This window comes from Oncorhynchus gorbuscha, linkage group LG05 (genome assembly GCF_021184085.1).
Source record: "Oncorhynchus gorbuscha isolate QuinsamMale2020 ecotype Even-year linkage group LG05, OgorEven_v1.0, whole genome shotgun sequence".
NCBI lineage: Eukaryota > Metazoa > Chordata > Actinopteri > Salmoniformes > Salmonidae > Oncorhynchus > Oncorhynchus gorbuscha.
In genome coordinates, this window is record NC_060177.1 from 77,246,576 (window position 1) to 77,260,215 (window position 13,640).

The 13,640-nt window shown below is 46.7% G+C and overlaps 1 protein-coding gene across 4 annotated transcripts in view; it reads left to right on the forward strand.

Annotated features, from left to right (window-relative positions):
• Window positions 1-13,640, forward strand: part of LOC124036525 (protein patched homolog 1-like) — a 158,811-nt gene that overhangs the window by 91,185 nt on the left and 53,986 nt on the right. For all 4 annotated transcript variants that reach the window (XR_006838924.1, XM_046351220.1, XM_046351218.1 and 1 more), the window contains exons 14-16: window positions 1,003-1,585; window positions 3,986-4,295; window positions 8,602-8,744. Coding sequence is in view for 3 of the 4 variants with exons in the window: in XM_046351220.1 (XP_046207176.1) it covers window positions 1,003-1,585; window positions 3,986-4,295; window positions 8,602-8,744 (1,036 nt within the window). In the remaining variant the exon portion in view is untranslated. The remainder of the gene's footprint in view (window positions 1-1,002; window positions 1,586-3,985; window positions 4,296-8,601; window positions 8,745-13,640) is intronic.

Genomic DNA, 13,640 nt, shown 5'->3' on the forward strand with positions numbered 1-13,640 from the left:
TGCTAACTGTCTGTCTGGCTGTCAGACTGTCTGTTTGTCTCCAGCCCCAGTGCTAACTGTCTGTCTGGCTGTCTGACTGTCTGTTTGTCTCCAGCCCCAGTGCTAACTGTCTGTCTGTCTGTCTGTCTGTCTGTCTGTCTGTCTGTCTGTCTGTCTGTCTGTCTGTCTGTCTGTCTGTCTGTCTGGCTGGCTGGCTGGCTGGCTGGCTGGCTGTCTGATTGTCTGTTTGTCTCCAGCCCCAGTGCTAACTGTCTGTCTGTCTTTCTTTTTGTCTCCAGCCCCAGTGCTAACTGTCTGTTTGTCTTTCTGGCTGTCTGACTGTCTGTTTGTCTGTTTGTCTCCAGCCCCAGTGCTCACTGTCTGTTTGTCTGTCTGACCGTCTGTTTGTCTCCAGCGCCAGTGCTAACTGTCTGTCTGACTGTCCGTTTGTCTCCAGCCCCAGTGCTAATTGTCTCTCTGTCTTTCTGTTTGTTTCCTGCCCCAGTGCTAACTGTCTGTCTGGCTGTCTGACTGTCTGTTTGTCTCCAGCCCCAGTGGTAACTGTCTGTCTGTCTGGCTGTCTGATTGTCTGTTTGTCTCCAGCCCCAGTGCTAACTGTCTGTATGTCTTTCTGTTTGTCTCCAGCCCCAGGGCTAACTGTCTGTCTGACCGTCTGTTTGTCTCCAGCCCCAGTGCTAACTGTCTGTCTGTCTGTCTGTCTGTCTGTCTGTCTGTCTGTCTGTCTGTCTGTCTGTCTGTCTGTCTGTCTGTCTGTCTGTCTGTCTGTCTGTCTGTCTGTCTGTCTGTCTGTCTGTTTCCAGCCCCAGTGCTAACTGTCTGTCTGTCTGTCTGTTTGACTCCAGCCCCAGTGCTAATGGTCTGTCTGTCTGTCTGTCTGTCTGTCTGTCTGTCTGTCTGTCTGTCTGTCTGTCTGTCTGTCTGTCTGTCTGTCTGTCTGTCTGTCTGTCTGTTTGACTCCAGCCCCAGTGCTAATGGTCTGTCTCTCTGTCTGTGTCCCTCCAGCCCTTGCGCTAACAGGGTGATCCAGATCGAGCCCCAGGTCCACGTGGACGGAGTGGACAGCAGTCGCTACAGCCCCCCTTCCCCCTCCTACCACACCACCCCTCCCACATACAGCAGCTCACCCCCGTCCTACAGCAGCCATGGTTTCTCCCAGCAGACTCAGATCACCATGCAGTCTACTGTCCAGTTGACGACAGAGTACGACCCCAGGACTCAGGCCTTTTACACTACGGCCGAACCCAGATCACAGATCTCCGTACAACCCTTCACACCCACGCCTGTCGCCACCGGCCCCGCCAACAACCCCAACACCAGTCACGGAAACAACAACCACGGTAGCCGTGGTTCAGGCTCGGTCCCTTCTCCTCCCGAGTCATCCTCTGGCATCCCCACGGTCTCCCCCCAAGCGGGGGAAGTGCTGTGTGTGTCGGGGGAGAGTGCTAGCTCCACCAGGGATCTGCTGTCCCAGTTTGGAGGGGCCTCTCTGGGGCTGCGCTGTCTCGAACCCCATTGCTCCCAGTGGACCTTGGCCTCCTTTGCCGAGAAGCACTACGCCCCCTTCCTACTGCAGCCCACCACCAAGGTCAGTCTGTCTGTCTCTCTGTGTGTGTACGTGTTCCTCACTAGCAGTGGCTAACTCTCCCAGCCTGCTGAGTCAGAGCTGGTTAATCACAGAGCTAGCTCTGTTCCAGTACGTTCTATTATTCATATCTCTTAGGCATAGGGTGCCATTTTAGAAGCAGTCACACCACGTAGCTACCACTATCAGGACCTGTTTTACTATCCCAGTTAGTGACCCATCTCAACACTCTAGCAAGTCTAATGTAGTGTCTGACTACCCGGCTTTCAGTCGGTGGTCAGTATCGGACTAAAAACACTTCTCTCTTCTCTCCTGGATGGGCCCTTAACCTGACCTCCTGACTGACTCAGCATGTAGTCAAACACTACATTAGTCTTGCTAGAGTGTTGAGATGGGTCACTAACTGGGATAGTAAAACAGGTCCTGATAGTGGTAGCTACGTGGTGTGACTGCTTCTAAAATGGCACCCTATTCCCTATATAGTGCACAACTTTTACACTTAACACTCATCTCCAGTTCACATTGAATGTTTCTGTGGTTGCTGAGCATCAGTCTGTAAAGGACCACCCGTGTTTGGTGTAGTGCACTTATCTCTCTCAATCACCCCCCCCTTCGCTCCCTCCTCCCTTCCATCCCTCCTCCCTTCCATCCCTCCTCCCTTCCATCCCTCCTCCCTTCGCTCCCTCCTCCCTTCCATCCCTCCTCACTTCCATCCCTCCTCCCTTCCCTCCCTCCTCCCTTCCATCCCTCCTCCCTTCACTCCCTCCTCCCTTCCATCCCTCCTCCCATCGCTCCCTCCTCCCTTCCATCCCTCCTCCCTTCCATCTCTCCTCCCTTCGCTCCCTCCTCCATTCCATCCCTCCTCCCTTCGCTCCTTCCTCCCTTCCATCCCTCCTCCCATCGCTCCCTCCTCCCTTCCATCCCTCCTCCCTTCCATCTCTCCTCCCTTCGCTCCCTCCTCCATTCCATCCCTCCTCCCTTCGCTCCTTCCTCCCTTCCATCCCTCCTCCCTTCGCTCCCTCCTCCCTTCCATCCCTCCTCCCTTCCATCCCTCCTCCCTTCGCTCCCTCCTCCCTTCCATCCCTCCTCCCTTCGCTCCCTCCTCCCTTCCATCCCTCCTCCCATCGCTCCCTCCTCCCTTCCATCCCTCCTCCCATCGCTCCCTCCTCCCTTCCATCCCTCCTCCCTTCGCTCCCTCTTCCCTTCCATCCCTCCTCCCTTCCATCCCTCCTCCCTTCCATCCCTCCTCCCTTCCTCCCTCCTCCCTTCCATCCCTCCTCCCTTCGATCCCTCCTCCCTTCGATCCCTCCTCCCTTCGCTCCCTCCTCCCTTCCATCCCTCCTCCCTTCGCTCCCTCCTCCCTTCCATCCCTCCTCCCTTCGCTCCCTTCCATCCCTCCTCCCTTCCATCCCTCCTCCCTTCGCTCCCTCTTCCCTTCCATCCCTCCTCCCTTCCCTCCTCCCTCCTCCCTTCCATCCCTCCTCCCTCCCTCCTCCCTTCCATCCCTCCTCCCTTCCATCCCTCCTCCCTTCCATCCCTCCTCCCTTCCATCCCCCCTCCCTTCCCATCCCTCCTCCCCCTCCCTCCCTCCCTTCCATCCCTCCTCCCTTCCTCCCTCCTCCCTTCCTCTCCCTCCTCCCTTCCATCCCTCCTCCCTCCGCTCCCTCCTCCCTTCGCTCCCTCCTCCCTTCGCTCCCTCCTCCCTTCGCTCCCTCCTCCCTTCCTCCCTCCTCCCTTCCATCCCTCCTCCCTTCGCTCCCTCCTCCCTTCCATCCCTCCTCCCTTCGCTCCCTCCTCCCTTCCATCCCTCCATCCCTTCCATCCTTCACTCCCTCCTCCCTTCCATCCCTCCTCCCTTCGCTCCCTCCTCCCTTCTTCCTCCCTCCTCCCTTCGCTCCTCCCCCTCCTCCCTTCCATCCCTCCTCCCTTCCATCCCTCCTCCCTTCCATCCCTCCTCCCTTCCTCCCTCCTCCCTTCCATCCCTCCTCCCTTCCATCCCTCCTCCCTTCGCTCCCTCCTCTTCCTTCCATCCCTCCTCCCTTCCATCCCTCCTCCCTTCGCTCCCTCCTCCCTTCCATCCCTCCTCCCTTCGCTCCCTCCTCCCTTCCATCCCTCCTCCCTGCTCCCTCCTCCCTTCCTCCCTTCCATCCCTCCTCCCCCTTCCATCCCTCCTCCCTTCCATCCCTCCTCCCTTCGCTCTCTCCTCCCTTCCATCCCTCATCCCTTCCATCCCTCCTCCCTTCGCTCCCTCCTCCCTTCCATCCCTCCTCCCTTCCTCCCTCCTCCCTTCGATCTCCCTCCTCCCTTCCATCCCTCCTCCCTTCGCTCCCTCCTTCCTTCCATCCCTCCTCCCTTCCATCCCTCCTCCCTTCGCTCCCTCCTCCCTTCCATCTCTCACTCCAGGTGGTGGTCATCCTGTTGTTCCTGGCCCTGCTGGTGGTCAGTCTGTACGGGACCACACGGGTACGGGACGGGTTGCAGCTGACAGACATCGTTCCCAGGGAGACCAGCGAGTACGACTTCATCGGGGCCCAGTTCAAGTTCTTCTCTTTCTACAACATGTACGTGGTGACCCAGCGGGCGGAGTACTCCCAGGCCCAGCCACTGCTCTACCAGCTGCACCACAGCTTTAACACAGTCCGCTATGTACTGCGAGAGGAAGACGGACAGCTACCACGCATGTGGCTCCACTACTTCAGGGACTGGTTGCAAGGTGAGCCAAGAGGGGCGATACATATACAGTACATAGAAATATACAGGCTTTCACACACACACTTTGTCCTCATTAGCTGCAGTTGTTTTCCAGCAACATGAACTAAGCCTAGAGGCTCTGTGAGGACAAGTACACGACACTAGTGAGGGTTGAAGTGCTTGTACATGTACGTGTGTATATTCATCTGTGTCTGCGTGTGCATTTGTGTGTGCGTGTGTGTGGCTGGGCGGGAGCTGCAGAGTGGGTGAGTTACAGAGAGCTGTGTTTAATATTGCTCGGTGAGAGATGGCTGGACCAATTTGACCCAGACAGCGAGCAGGGGGAGACTTTACACCTTTCTGTCCCAGAAACAAGCTACTGGCCAGGTGGAGCAGACAGGGGAAGAGCGGGAGGCCAGGAGGAGAGAAAGAATGAAGTGAAGATAGAGAGCATGAAGGAGAGAAATGAAGAGGTAGAGAGAGATATTCTCAGCTAGTTCTACTTGAAAGAAAAAAAACATGTTAAATACTGTGTTTGTCCTGCTCTTATACAAAGCACTAAGTAGCACGGTGTGTCTCAACGTCTTTTAACAAGGCATTTGGTGAAGTCGCATAGTGTAGTGTGGGGGAGAAATGTGTGTAATTACACAATCATTATCCCTCTGTGTGTGTGTAAGGCTGAAACAGAGGCACATTGACTAATAAACTGTGGATTACTAGTATCACAACTCAAACATTTGAAAGAGATTGAACACTTTCAACACTTTGGGGTGAGATTCCAGATCAAGCAGACACAAGCATGCAAACAAACCACAACCATACACAGAGAGAAAGACAGAGAGAGACCTGCTACTGGTGTTGTTGCTTACTGCAGAATTACACATTCATCCACGTTCTCCAAACGTCAAATTTCAAAGTTTTTTTGTTTCTCCTGATGATCTGTATCGTTCCATTTCTCCAAACGTCAAATGAGGGTTAAATGTAGGTACTCATTCTGAATGGTTAAGGTAAGGGTAAAGGTTTGGGATAGGGTTAAATGTAGGTACTCATTCTGAATGGTTAAGGTAAGGGTAAAGGTTTGGGATAGGGTTAAATGTAGGTACTCATTCTGAATGGTTAAGGTAAGGGTAAAGGTTTGGGATAGGGTTAAATGTAGGTACTCATTCTGAATGGTTAAGGTAAGGTTAAAGGTTTGGGATATGGTTAAATGTTGGTACTCATTCTGAATGGTTAAGGTAAGGGTAAAGGTTTGGGATAGGGTTAAATGTAGGTACTCATTCTGAATGGTTAAGGTAAGGGTAAAGGTTTGGGATAGGGTTAAATGTAGGTACTCATTCTGAATGGTTAAGGTAAGGGTAAAGGTTTGGGATAGGGTTAAATGTAGGTACTCATTCTGAATGGTTAAGGTAAGGGTAAAGGTTTGTGGGATAGGGTTAAATGTAGGTACTCATTCTGAATGGTTAAGGTAAGGGTAAAGGTTTGGGATAGGGTTAAATGTAGGTACTCATTCTGAATGGTTAAGGTAAGGGTAAAGGTTTGGGATAGGGTTAAATGTAGGTACTCATTCTGAATGGTTAAGGTAAGGGTAAAGGTTTGGGATAGGGTTAAATGTAGGTACTCATTCTGAATGGTTAAGGTAAGGGTAAAGGTTTGGGATATGGTTAAATGTAGGTACTCATTCTGAATGGTTAAGGTAAGGGTAAAGGTTTGGGATAGGGTTAAATGTAGGTACTCATTCTGAATGGTTAAGGTAAGGGTAAAGGTTTGGGATAGGGTTAAATGTAGGTACTCATTCTGAATGGTTAAGGTAAGGGTAAAGGTTTGGGATAGGGTTAAATGTAGGTACTCATTCTGAATGGTTAAGGTAAGGGTAAAGGTTTGGGATAGGGTTAAATGTAGGTACTCATTCTGAATGGTTAGGGTAAGGGTAAAAGTTTGGGATATGGTTAAATGTAGGTACTCATTCTGAATGGTTAAGGTAAGGGTAAAGGTTTGGGATAGGGTTAAATGTAGGTACTCACTCATTCTGAATGGTTAAGGTAAGGGTAAAGGTTTGGGATAGGGTTAAATGTAGGTACTCATTCTGAATGGTTAAGGTAAGGGTAAAGGTTTGGGATAGGGTTAAATGTAGGTACTCATTCTGAATGGTTAAGGTAAGGGTAAAGGTTTGGGATAGGGTTAAATGTAGGTACTCATTCTGAATGGTTAAGGTAAGGGTAAATGTTTGGGATATGGTTAAATGTAGGTACTCATTCTGAATGGTTAAGGTAAGGGTAAAGGTTTGGGATAGGGTTAAACCAATCAGCCTGTTACCAACCCTTACTAAACTTCTGGAACAAATGGTGTTTGACCAGATACAATGCTATTTTCCAGTAAACAAATTGACAACAGAATTTCAGCATGCTTTATAGGGAAAGACACTCAACAAGCACAGCACTTACACAAATGACTGATGATTGGCTGAGACAACTTGATGATAAAATGATTGTGGGGGCTGTCTTGTTAGACTTCAGTGCAGCTTTTGACATTATTGATCATAGTCTGCTGCTGAAAAAACATATGTGTTATGGCTTTACACCCCCTTCTATAATGTGGATAAAGAGTTACTTGTCTAACAGACACAGAGGGTGTTCTTTAATGGAAGCCTATCAAATATAATCCAGCTAGAATAAGGAATTCCCCAGGGTAGTTGTTTAGGCCCCTTGCTTTTTTCAATTTTTACTAACGACATGCCACTGACTTTGAGTAAAACCAGAGTTTCTATGTATGCGGATGGCTCAACAATATACACGTCAGCTACTACAACGACTGAAATGACTGCAACACTCAAAAAAGAGATGCAGTTAGTTTCAGAGTAGGTGGCAAGGAATAAGTTAGCCCTGTAAGGTTCTGCTTTCTTTTCTTAGTCAACCTTGTGTTCTTTTTCTTTGTGTACTTGAACGTGGCCCTGTTTCTTGGTGTTCTTCATTTTTGTTCATTGATTTCACCTGTGTTAGTTTCTCACCTGGTCTCATCAGCTCCCTATTTAGTTCAGTTCTTTCTGTTTGTATGGTTGTGAGGTATTGTTTGTTTTTGACTGTCTACCTGTGTTTGACCATTGCCTGCCTGTGACCATGAGTCCTGCCTTCTGTGAAGGCTTAATAAACATCTGCTGCGCACTGCTCGTGAATCTACACATTTTTCTCCCTGAGTATTCATTACAAGCCCTAAATATTTCTGAAACGTAAAGCATTGTATTTGGAACAAAACACTCACTAAACCCGAAACCTCAACTAAATCTTGTAATAAATAATGGGGAAATTGAGCAAGTTGTGATGATTAAACTGCTTGGACTAACACTAAATTGTAAACTGTCATGGTCAAAATATATTGATGCAGTAGTAGCTAGATGGGGAGTAGTCTGTTTTTTAATAAAGCGATGCTCTGCCTTCTTAACAACACCATCAGCAAGGCAGGTCATACAGGCCCTATTTTTGTCACACTTTGACTACTGTTCAGTAGTGTGGTCAGGTGCCACAAATGACTTCGGAAAATTGAAATTGGCTCAGAACAGGGCAGCACGGCTGGCACTTGATTGTACACAGAGAGTTAATATTAATATGAATGCCAATCTCTCCTGGCTGAAAGTCGAGGAGAGATTGACTTCATCACGAGTTGTCTGTTTGAACTACTGGCACACAGCTTGGACACCCATGCATACCCCACAAGAGGTCTCTTCACAGTCCCCAAGTCCAGAACAGACTATGGGAGGCACATAGTACTACATAGAGCCACGACTACATGGAACTCTATTCCATGTCAAGTAACTGACGCAAGCAGTAAAATTAGATTTAAAAACCTATTTTAAAAACACCTTTTAGAACAGCGGGACTGTGAAGCAACACAAATTTTGTCACCGACACACACACACACACACGAAAACATACGCACTATACATACACATGGATTTACTACTGTAGATATGTGGTAGTGGTGGAGTAGGGGCCTGAGGGCACACAGTGTGTTGTTAAATCTGTGAATGCATTGTAATGTTTTAAAATTGTATAAACTGCCTTAATTTTGCTGGGTCCCAGGAAGAGTAGCTGCTGCTTTGGCAGAAGCTGATGGGGATCCATAATAAATACAAATACAACAATGTGTGTGAGGTGTATACTTTTGAGATTTAGCCCACTGCAGTAATTATTCACCTTCTATCTTATGTAACCATATCAAGCATAACGTATACTAATTTATTGTCCCGGATTTACGTGTACTATGTTACGTCTAGTCTATGAGACCAGTCGGGGTTTTGTTATGGTTGTATTATGGTTGTGGTTGTGTGTCTACAGCTCTGCAGGAAGCATTTGACCAGGACTGGGAAGCAGGTTGGATCACACAGAGCAGCTACAGGAACGGTTCAGACGATGGGGTCCTGGCCTACAAACTACTGGTACAGACCGGACGCAGGGAAAGGCCCATCAGCGTTAACCAGGTGAAAGACATGTATTAATACCAGACTAAACTTCAACCAGGTGAGAGCCATTTATTAATATTGGGCTAAACCCTTTCACTTCAACCAGGTGAGAGCCATTTATTAATATTGGGCTAAACCCTTTCACTTCAACCAGGTGAGAGCCATTTATTAATATTGGGCTAAACCCTTTCGCATCAACCAGGTGAGAGCCATTTATTAATATTGGGCTAAACCCTTTCACTTCAACCAGGTGAAAGCCATTTATTAATACCAAACTAAACCCTTTCACTTCAACCAGGTGAAAGCCATTTATTAATATTGGGCTAAACCCTTTCGCATCAACCAGGTGAAAGCCATTTATTAATACCAAACTAAACCCTTTCACTGTTTCAGGTGAGACTGGTCTCCAATCCATTTATTAAAACAGAGTGAGTTTGTGATCAAAACCCATTTCAACTAGGTGGGAGTACAGTATACTGAAAATCCTTTATCTGAACCAGGTGGGTGCTGGATCGTATGTCATTCACTTTAACCAGGGCATAACTTGATGATTACTCCCAAGCAAGCCTGTCTGGCTGTCAAGAATGCATGTTGATGCTCTGTAAAGTTCTATTATCATGTCCTTCTCATCTCTTGTCCTGGCATGTAGCAGTGGTACAGTAGGATTGTACAAAATGAGATTTGACAAATCTTTGGAGAATGAGATACTGAGTGAGATTGTATGAATTTTCCTTTTGTTTTGTGAGTCAGTCATGATTAAATGATTAGAGTTAATCTCAAGTGACCTCAGTCGCAAGTTAGATAAAACTAAACGGTCTAAAGGAACTATGGAAATGAGGGTCTCTCTCTCTCTCTCTCTCTCTCTCTCTCTCTCTCTCTCTCTCTCTCTCTCTCTCTCTCTCTCTCTCTCTCTCTCTCTCTCTCTCTCTGCCTCTCTGCCTCTCTCTTCTTTCTCTTTTTCTCTCTCTCTCTTCTCTCCCCTCTCTCTGTTAATTTTCTCTGTTCTCTGCTGCCACATCCCCCTTCAATGAGTGAAGAGGAGCTGAGACCTACTTGATCTCTTTCAGACAACACTCTGTGTGTGTGTGTGTGTGTGTGTGTGTGTGTGTGTGTGTGTGTGTGTGTGTGTGTGTGTGTGTGTGTGTGTGTGTGTGTGTGTGTGTGTGTGTGTGTGTGTGTGTGTGTGTGTGTGTGTGTGTGTGTGTGTGTGTGTGTGTGCATGCATATACTGTACAGTAGTAATTGTATTTTTCCCCCTTTCAAATTTATAACAGATATTTTCCAACCCCAACCACAGCTTTCTGGGGAGGGATTCCTTATGACCGAGGGCATTATATGCGAGCTGGCGATGGTGTGTGTTTCAGAGACAGAGATAGAGGGTAGGCTTCGAGGGGACTCCTACGGTAGATACACATATAACTAATCTCTTGGCAGTAGTGTGGAAACCTACCAAAAACGGGAGTATGCCAGTTCTGGACTTACTAGATTTACACATCTGGTTTTTCTGGATCTATGTCAAGTAATGCAATGGGGAAAAATGGTACAGCAACCATTTTGGGAGGGGGTGTGGATGACCACACACCATAAGCGACAACAAATGAATTCCCTTTTAGACAACTTCCTGGACAAAATGTTTCACTGTAATAGTGAAAGTGTAGAAGTGTAGAACTTGGCAGAAGAAAACCGTAACAGTTTATTTGACCTTTCAGCTTCCCTATCAAATCTAACATTTTCAAGAAAATGAACAAGAATGACAAATGGTTTGATGAAAAATGCAAAAACCTATGAAAGAAATTGAGAAACCTATCCAACCAAAAGCATAGAGACCCAGAAAACCTGAGCTTGCGCCTTCAGTACGGTGAATCACTAAAACAATACAGAAATACACTACAGAAAAAGATAGAACAGCATGTCAGAAACCAGCTCAATGCAACTGAAGAATCCATGGACTCTACCTACTTCTGGGAAAACACTAAACAAACAACAACATGAAGAGTTATCTATCAAAACGGAGATGTATGGGAAAACCCCTTCTCCAATATTTTTGGCCCTATAACAAAGAACAAACAGCAAAAACATATACATGATCAAATACAAATCTTAGAATTTACTATTAAAGACTACCAGAACCCACTGGATTCTCCAATTACATTGAATGAACTACAGGACAAAATACAAACCCTTCAACATAAAAAGGCCTGTGGTGTTGATGGTATCCTCAATGAAATGATCAAATATACAGACCACAAATTCCAATTGGATATACTTAAACTCTTTAACATCATCCTTAGCTCTGGCATCTTCCCCAATTTTTGGGACCAAGGACTGATCACCCCAATCCACAAAAGTGGATATAAATTTGACCCCAATAACTATGCGTCAACAGCAACCTTGGGAGAATCCTCTGAATTGTCATTAACAGCAGACTCGTACATTTCCTCAATGAAAACAATGTACAGAGCAAATTTCAAATTGGCTTTTTACCAAATTACCAACGTATTCACCACACCCTAATTGACAAACAAACAAACCAAAACAAAGGCAAAGTCTTCTTTGTTGCCCTCAATAAAGCTTTTGACTCAATTTGGCATGATGGTCTGCTATACAAATTGATGGAAAGTGGTGTTGGAGGAAAAACATGTAACATTATAAAATCCACGTACACAAACAACAAGTGTGTGGTTAAATTTGGCACAAAAAAATCTAATTTCTTTCCACAGGGCCGTGGGGTTAGACAGGGATGCATCTTAAGACCCACCCTCTTCAACATGTATATCAACTAATTGGTGAGGGCACTAGAACAGTCTGCAGCACCCGGCCACACCCTACTGGAATCTGAAGTAAAATGTCTACTGTTTGCTGATAATCTGTTGCTTCTGTCCCCAACCAAGGAGGGCCTACAGCAGCACCAAGATCTTCTGCATAGATTCTGTCAAACTTGGGCCCAGACAGTCAAGGACTGGGAAGCGGGTCAGATCACACAGGCACAAATAATGGTGTTCCAAGAAAGGTCCAGTTGCCAGGACCACAAATACAAATGCCATCTCGACACCGTTGCCCTACTAGCACACAAAAAACTATACATATCTCGGCCTGAACATCAGTGCCACAGGTAACATCCACAAAGCTTTGAACAATCTGAGAGACAAGGCAAGAAGGTCCTTCTATGCCATCAAAAGGAAGATAACATTTAACATACCAATTAGGATCTGGCTAAAAATACTTAAATCAGTCAAAGAGCCCATTGCCCTTTATGGTTGTGAAAATGAGAAAATCTGCATGGATAATTCTGCAAAAATATCCTCAGTGTACAATGTAAAACACCAACTAATGCATGCAGAGCAGAATTAGGCTGATACCCAAAATCCAGAAAAGAGCTGTTCAATTCTAAAACCACCTAAAAGGAAGCAATTCCCTAACCTTCCATAACAAAGCCATCACCTACAGATAGATGAACCTGGAGAAGAGTCCACTAAGCAAGCTGGTCCTGGGGCTCTGTTCACAAACAGACCCCACAGAGCCCCAACCAAATCATGAAAAAACAAAAAGATGATTACTTGACACATTGGAAAGAATGACCAAAAAAACTGAGCTAACTGGAATGCTATTTGGCCCTGAACAGAGAGTATACAGTGGCATAATACTTGACCACTGTGACTGACTCAAACATAAGGAAAGCTTTGACTCAGTGAACATAGCCTTGCTATTGAGAACGGCTGCCGCAGGCAGACCTGGCTCTCAAGAGAAGACAGGCTGTGCTCACTGCCCACAAAATGAGGTGTAAACTGAGCTGCACTTCCTAACCTCCTGCCAAATGTATGACCATATTAGAGACACATATTTCCCTCAGATTACACAGACCCACAAAGAATTGGAAAACAAACCCAATTTTGATAAACTCCCATATCTATTGGGTTACCACAATGTGCCACCACAGCAGAAAGATGTGTGACTTGTTGCCACGAGAAAAGGGCAACCAGTGTAAATACAACCCATATTTATGCTTATTTATTTACCCTTTTGTAACTATTTGCAAATATTATGACATTTGAAATGTCTTTTTTTAAACAGTGTTTACTGTTAATTGTTATTGTTTATGTCACTTTTATTTATTATTTACTTCACTTGCTTTGGCGATGTAAACTTATGTTTCCCATGACAATACAGCCCTTGGAGAGAGAGAGAGAGAGAGAGAGAGAGAGAGAGAGAGAGAGAGAGAGAGAGAGAGAGAGAGAGAGAGAGAGAGAGAGAGAGAGAGAGAGAGAGAGAGAGAGAGAGAGAGAGAGAGAGAGGGAAATAAAAGCATTGGGAAAGAGACAGAGAGGTAACAGGTATGAGAAAGAGAGTGAGGGAAAAGAGGGGGGACAGGAGAGGGGAAGGGAGCAAGCAAGGTAAGGTGAGAGAGAGAGAGAGAGAGAGAGAGAGAGAGAGAGAGAGAGAGAGAGAGAGAGAGAGGCTGCCTTTGCTACTGCTATCAAGAGCCCCTAAAAAAAAGATCCCTTTTGTCCTCTGTCTGGATCTGACTGTGATATAGGACATTCTGGGTATCTGTGGGGGTCAGGAGAAGCAAGCGCAAGCAACACTTGTACAGATGCTGTGTTATTTTTATGCTTTACTTGATTTGCAGGGTGGCATTCTCTTCAGTGTTAACAGCAAGGCTAACTGCACACACAGGGACTCCTGCCAATTTTTTTATTGTTATACTATCTCAAGCTACCCCCCCCCCCCCCCACACACACACACACCCCCTACCCCCTGAGAAGGGTGAGTGGCGTGGAGCGGTGTGCAGTAATGGCTGCACCGCTCAGGAGGTAGCTAGCTACTAATCACCGCTCTCACAAGGGAGGGAGCTACAGCCCTCGGAGAGTCCCGAGGAGGGAAGCTAGCACTAGCCCATTGGCTAGTTACAGTAGC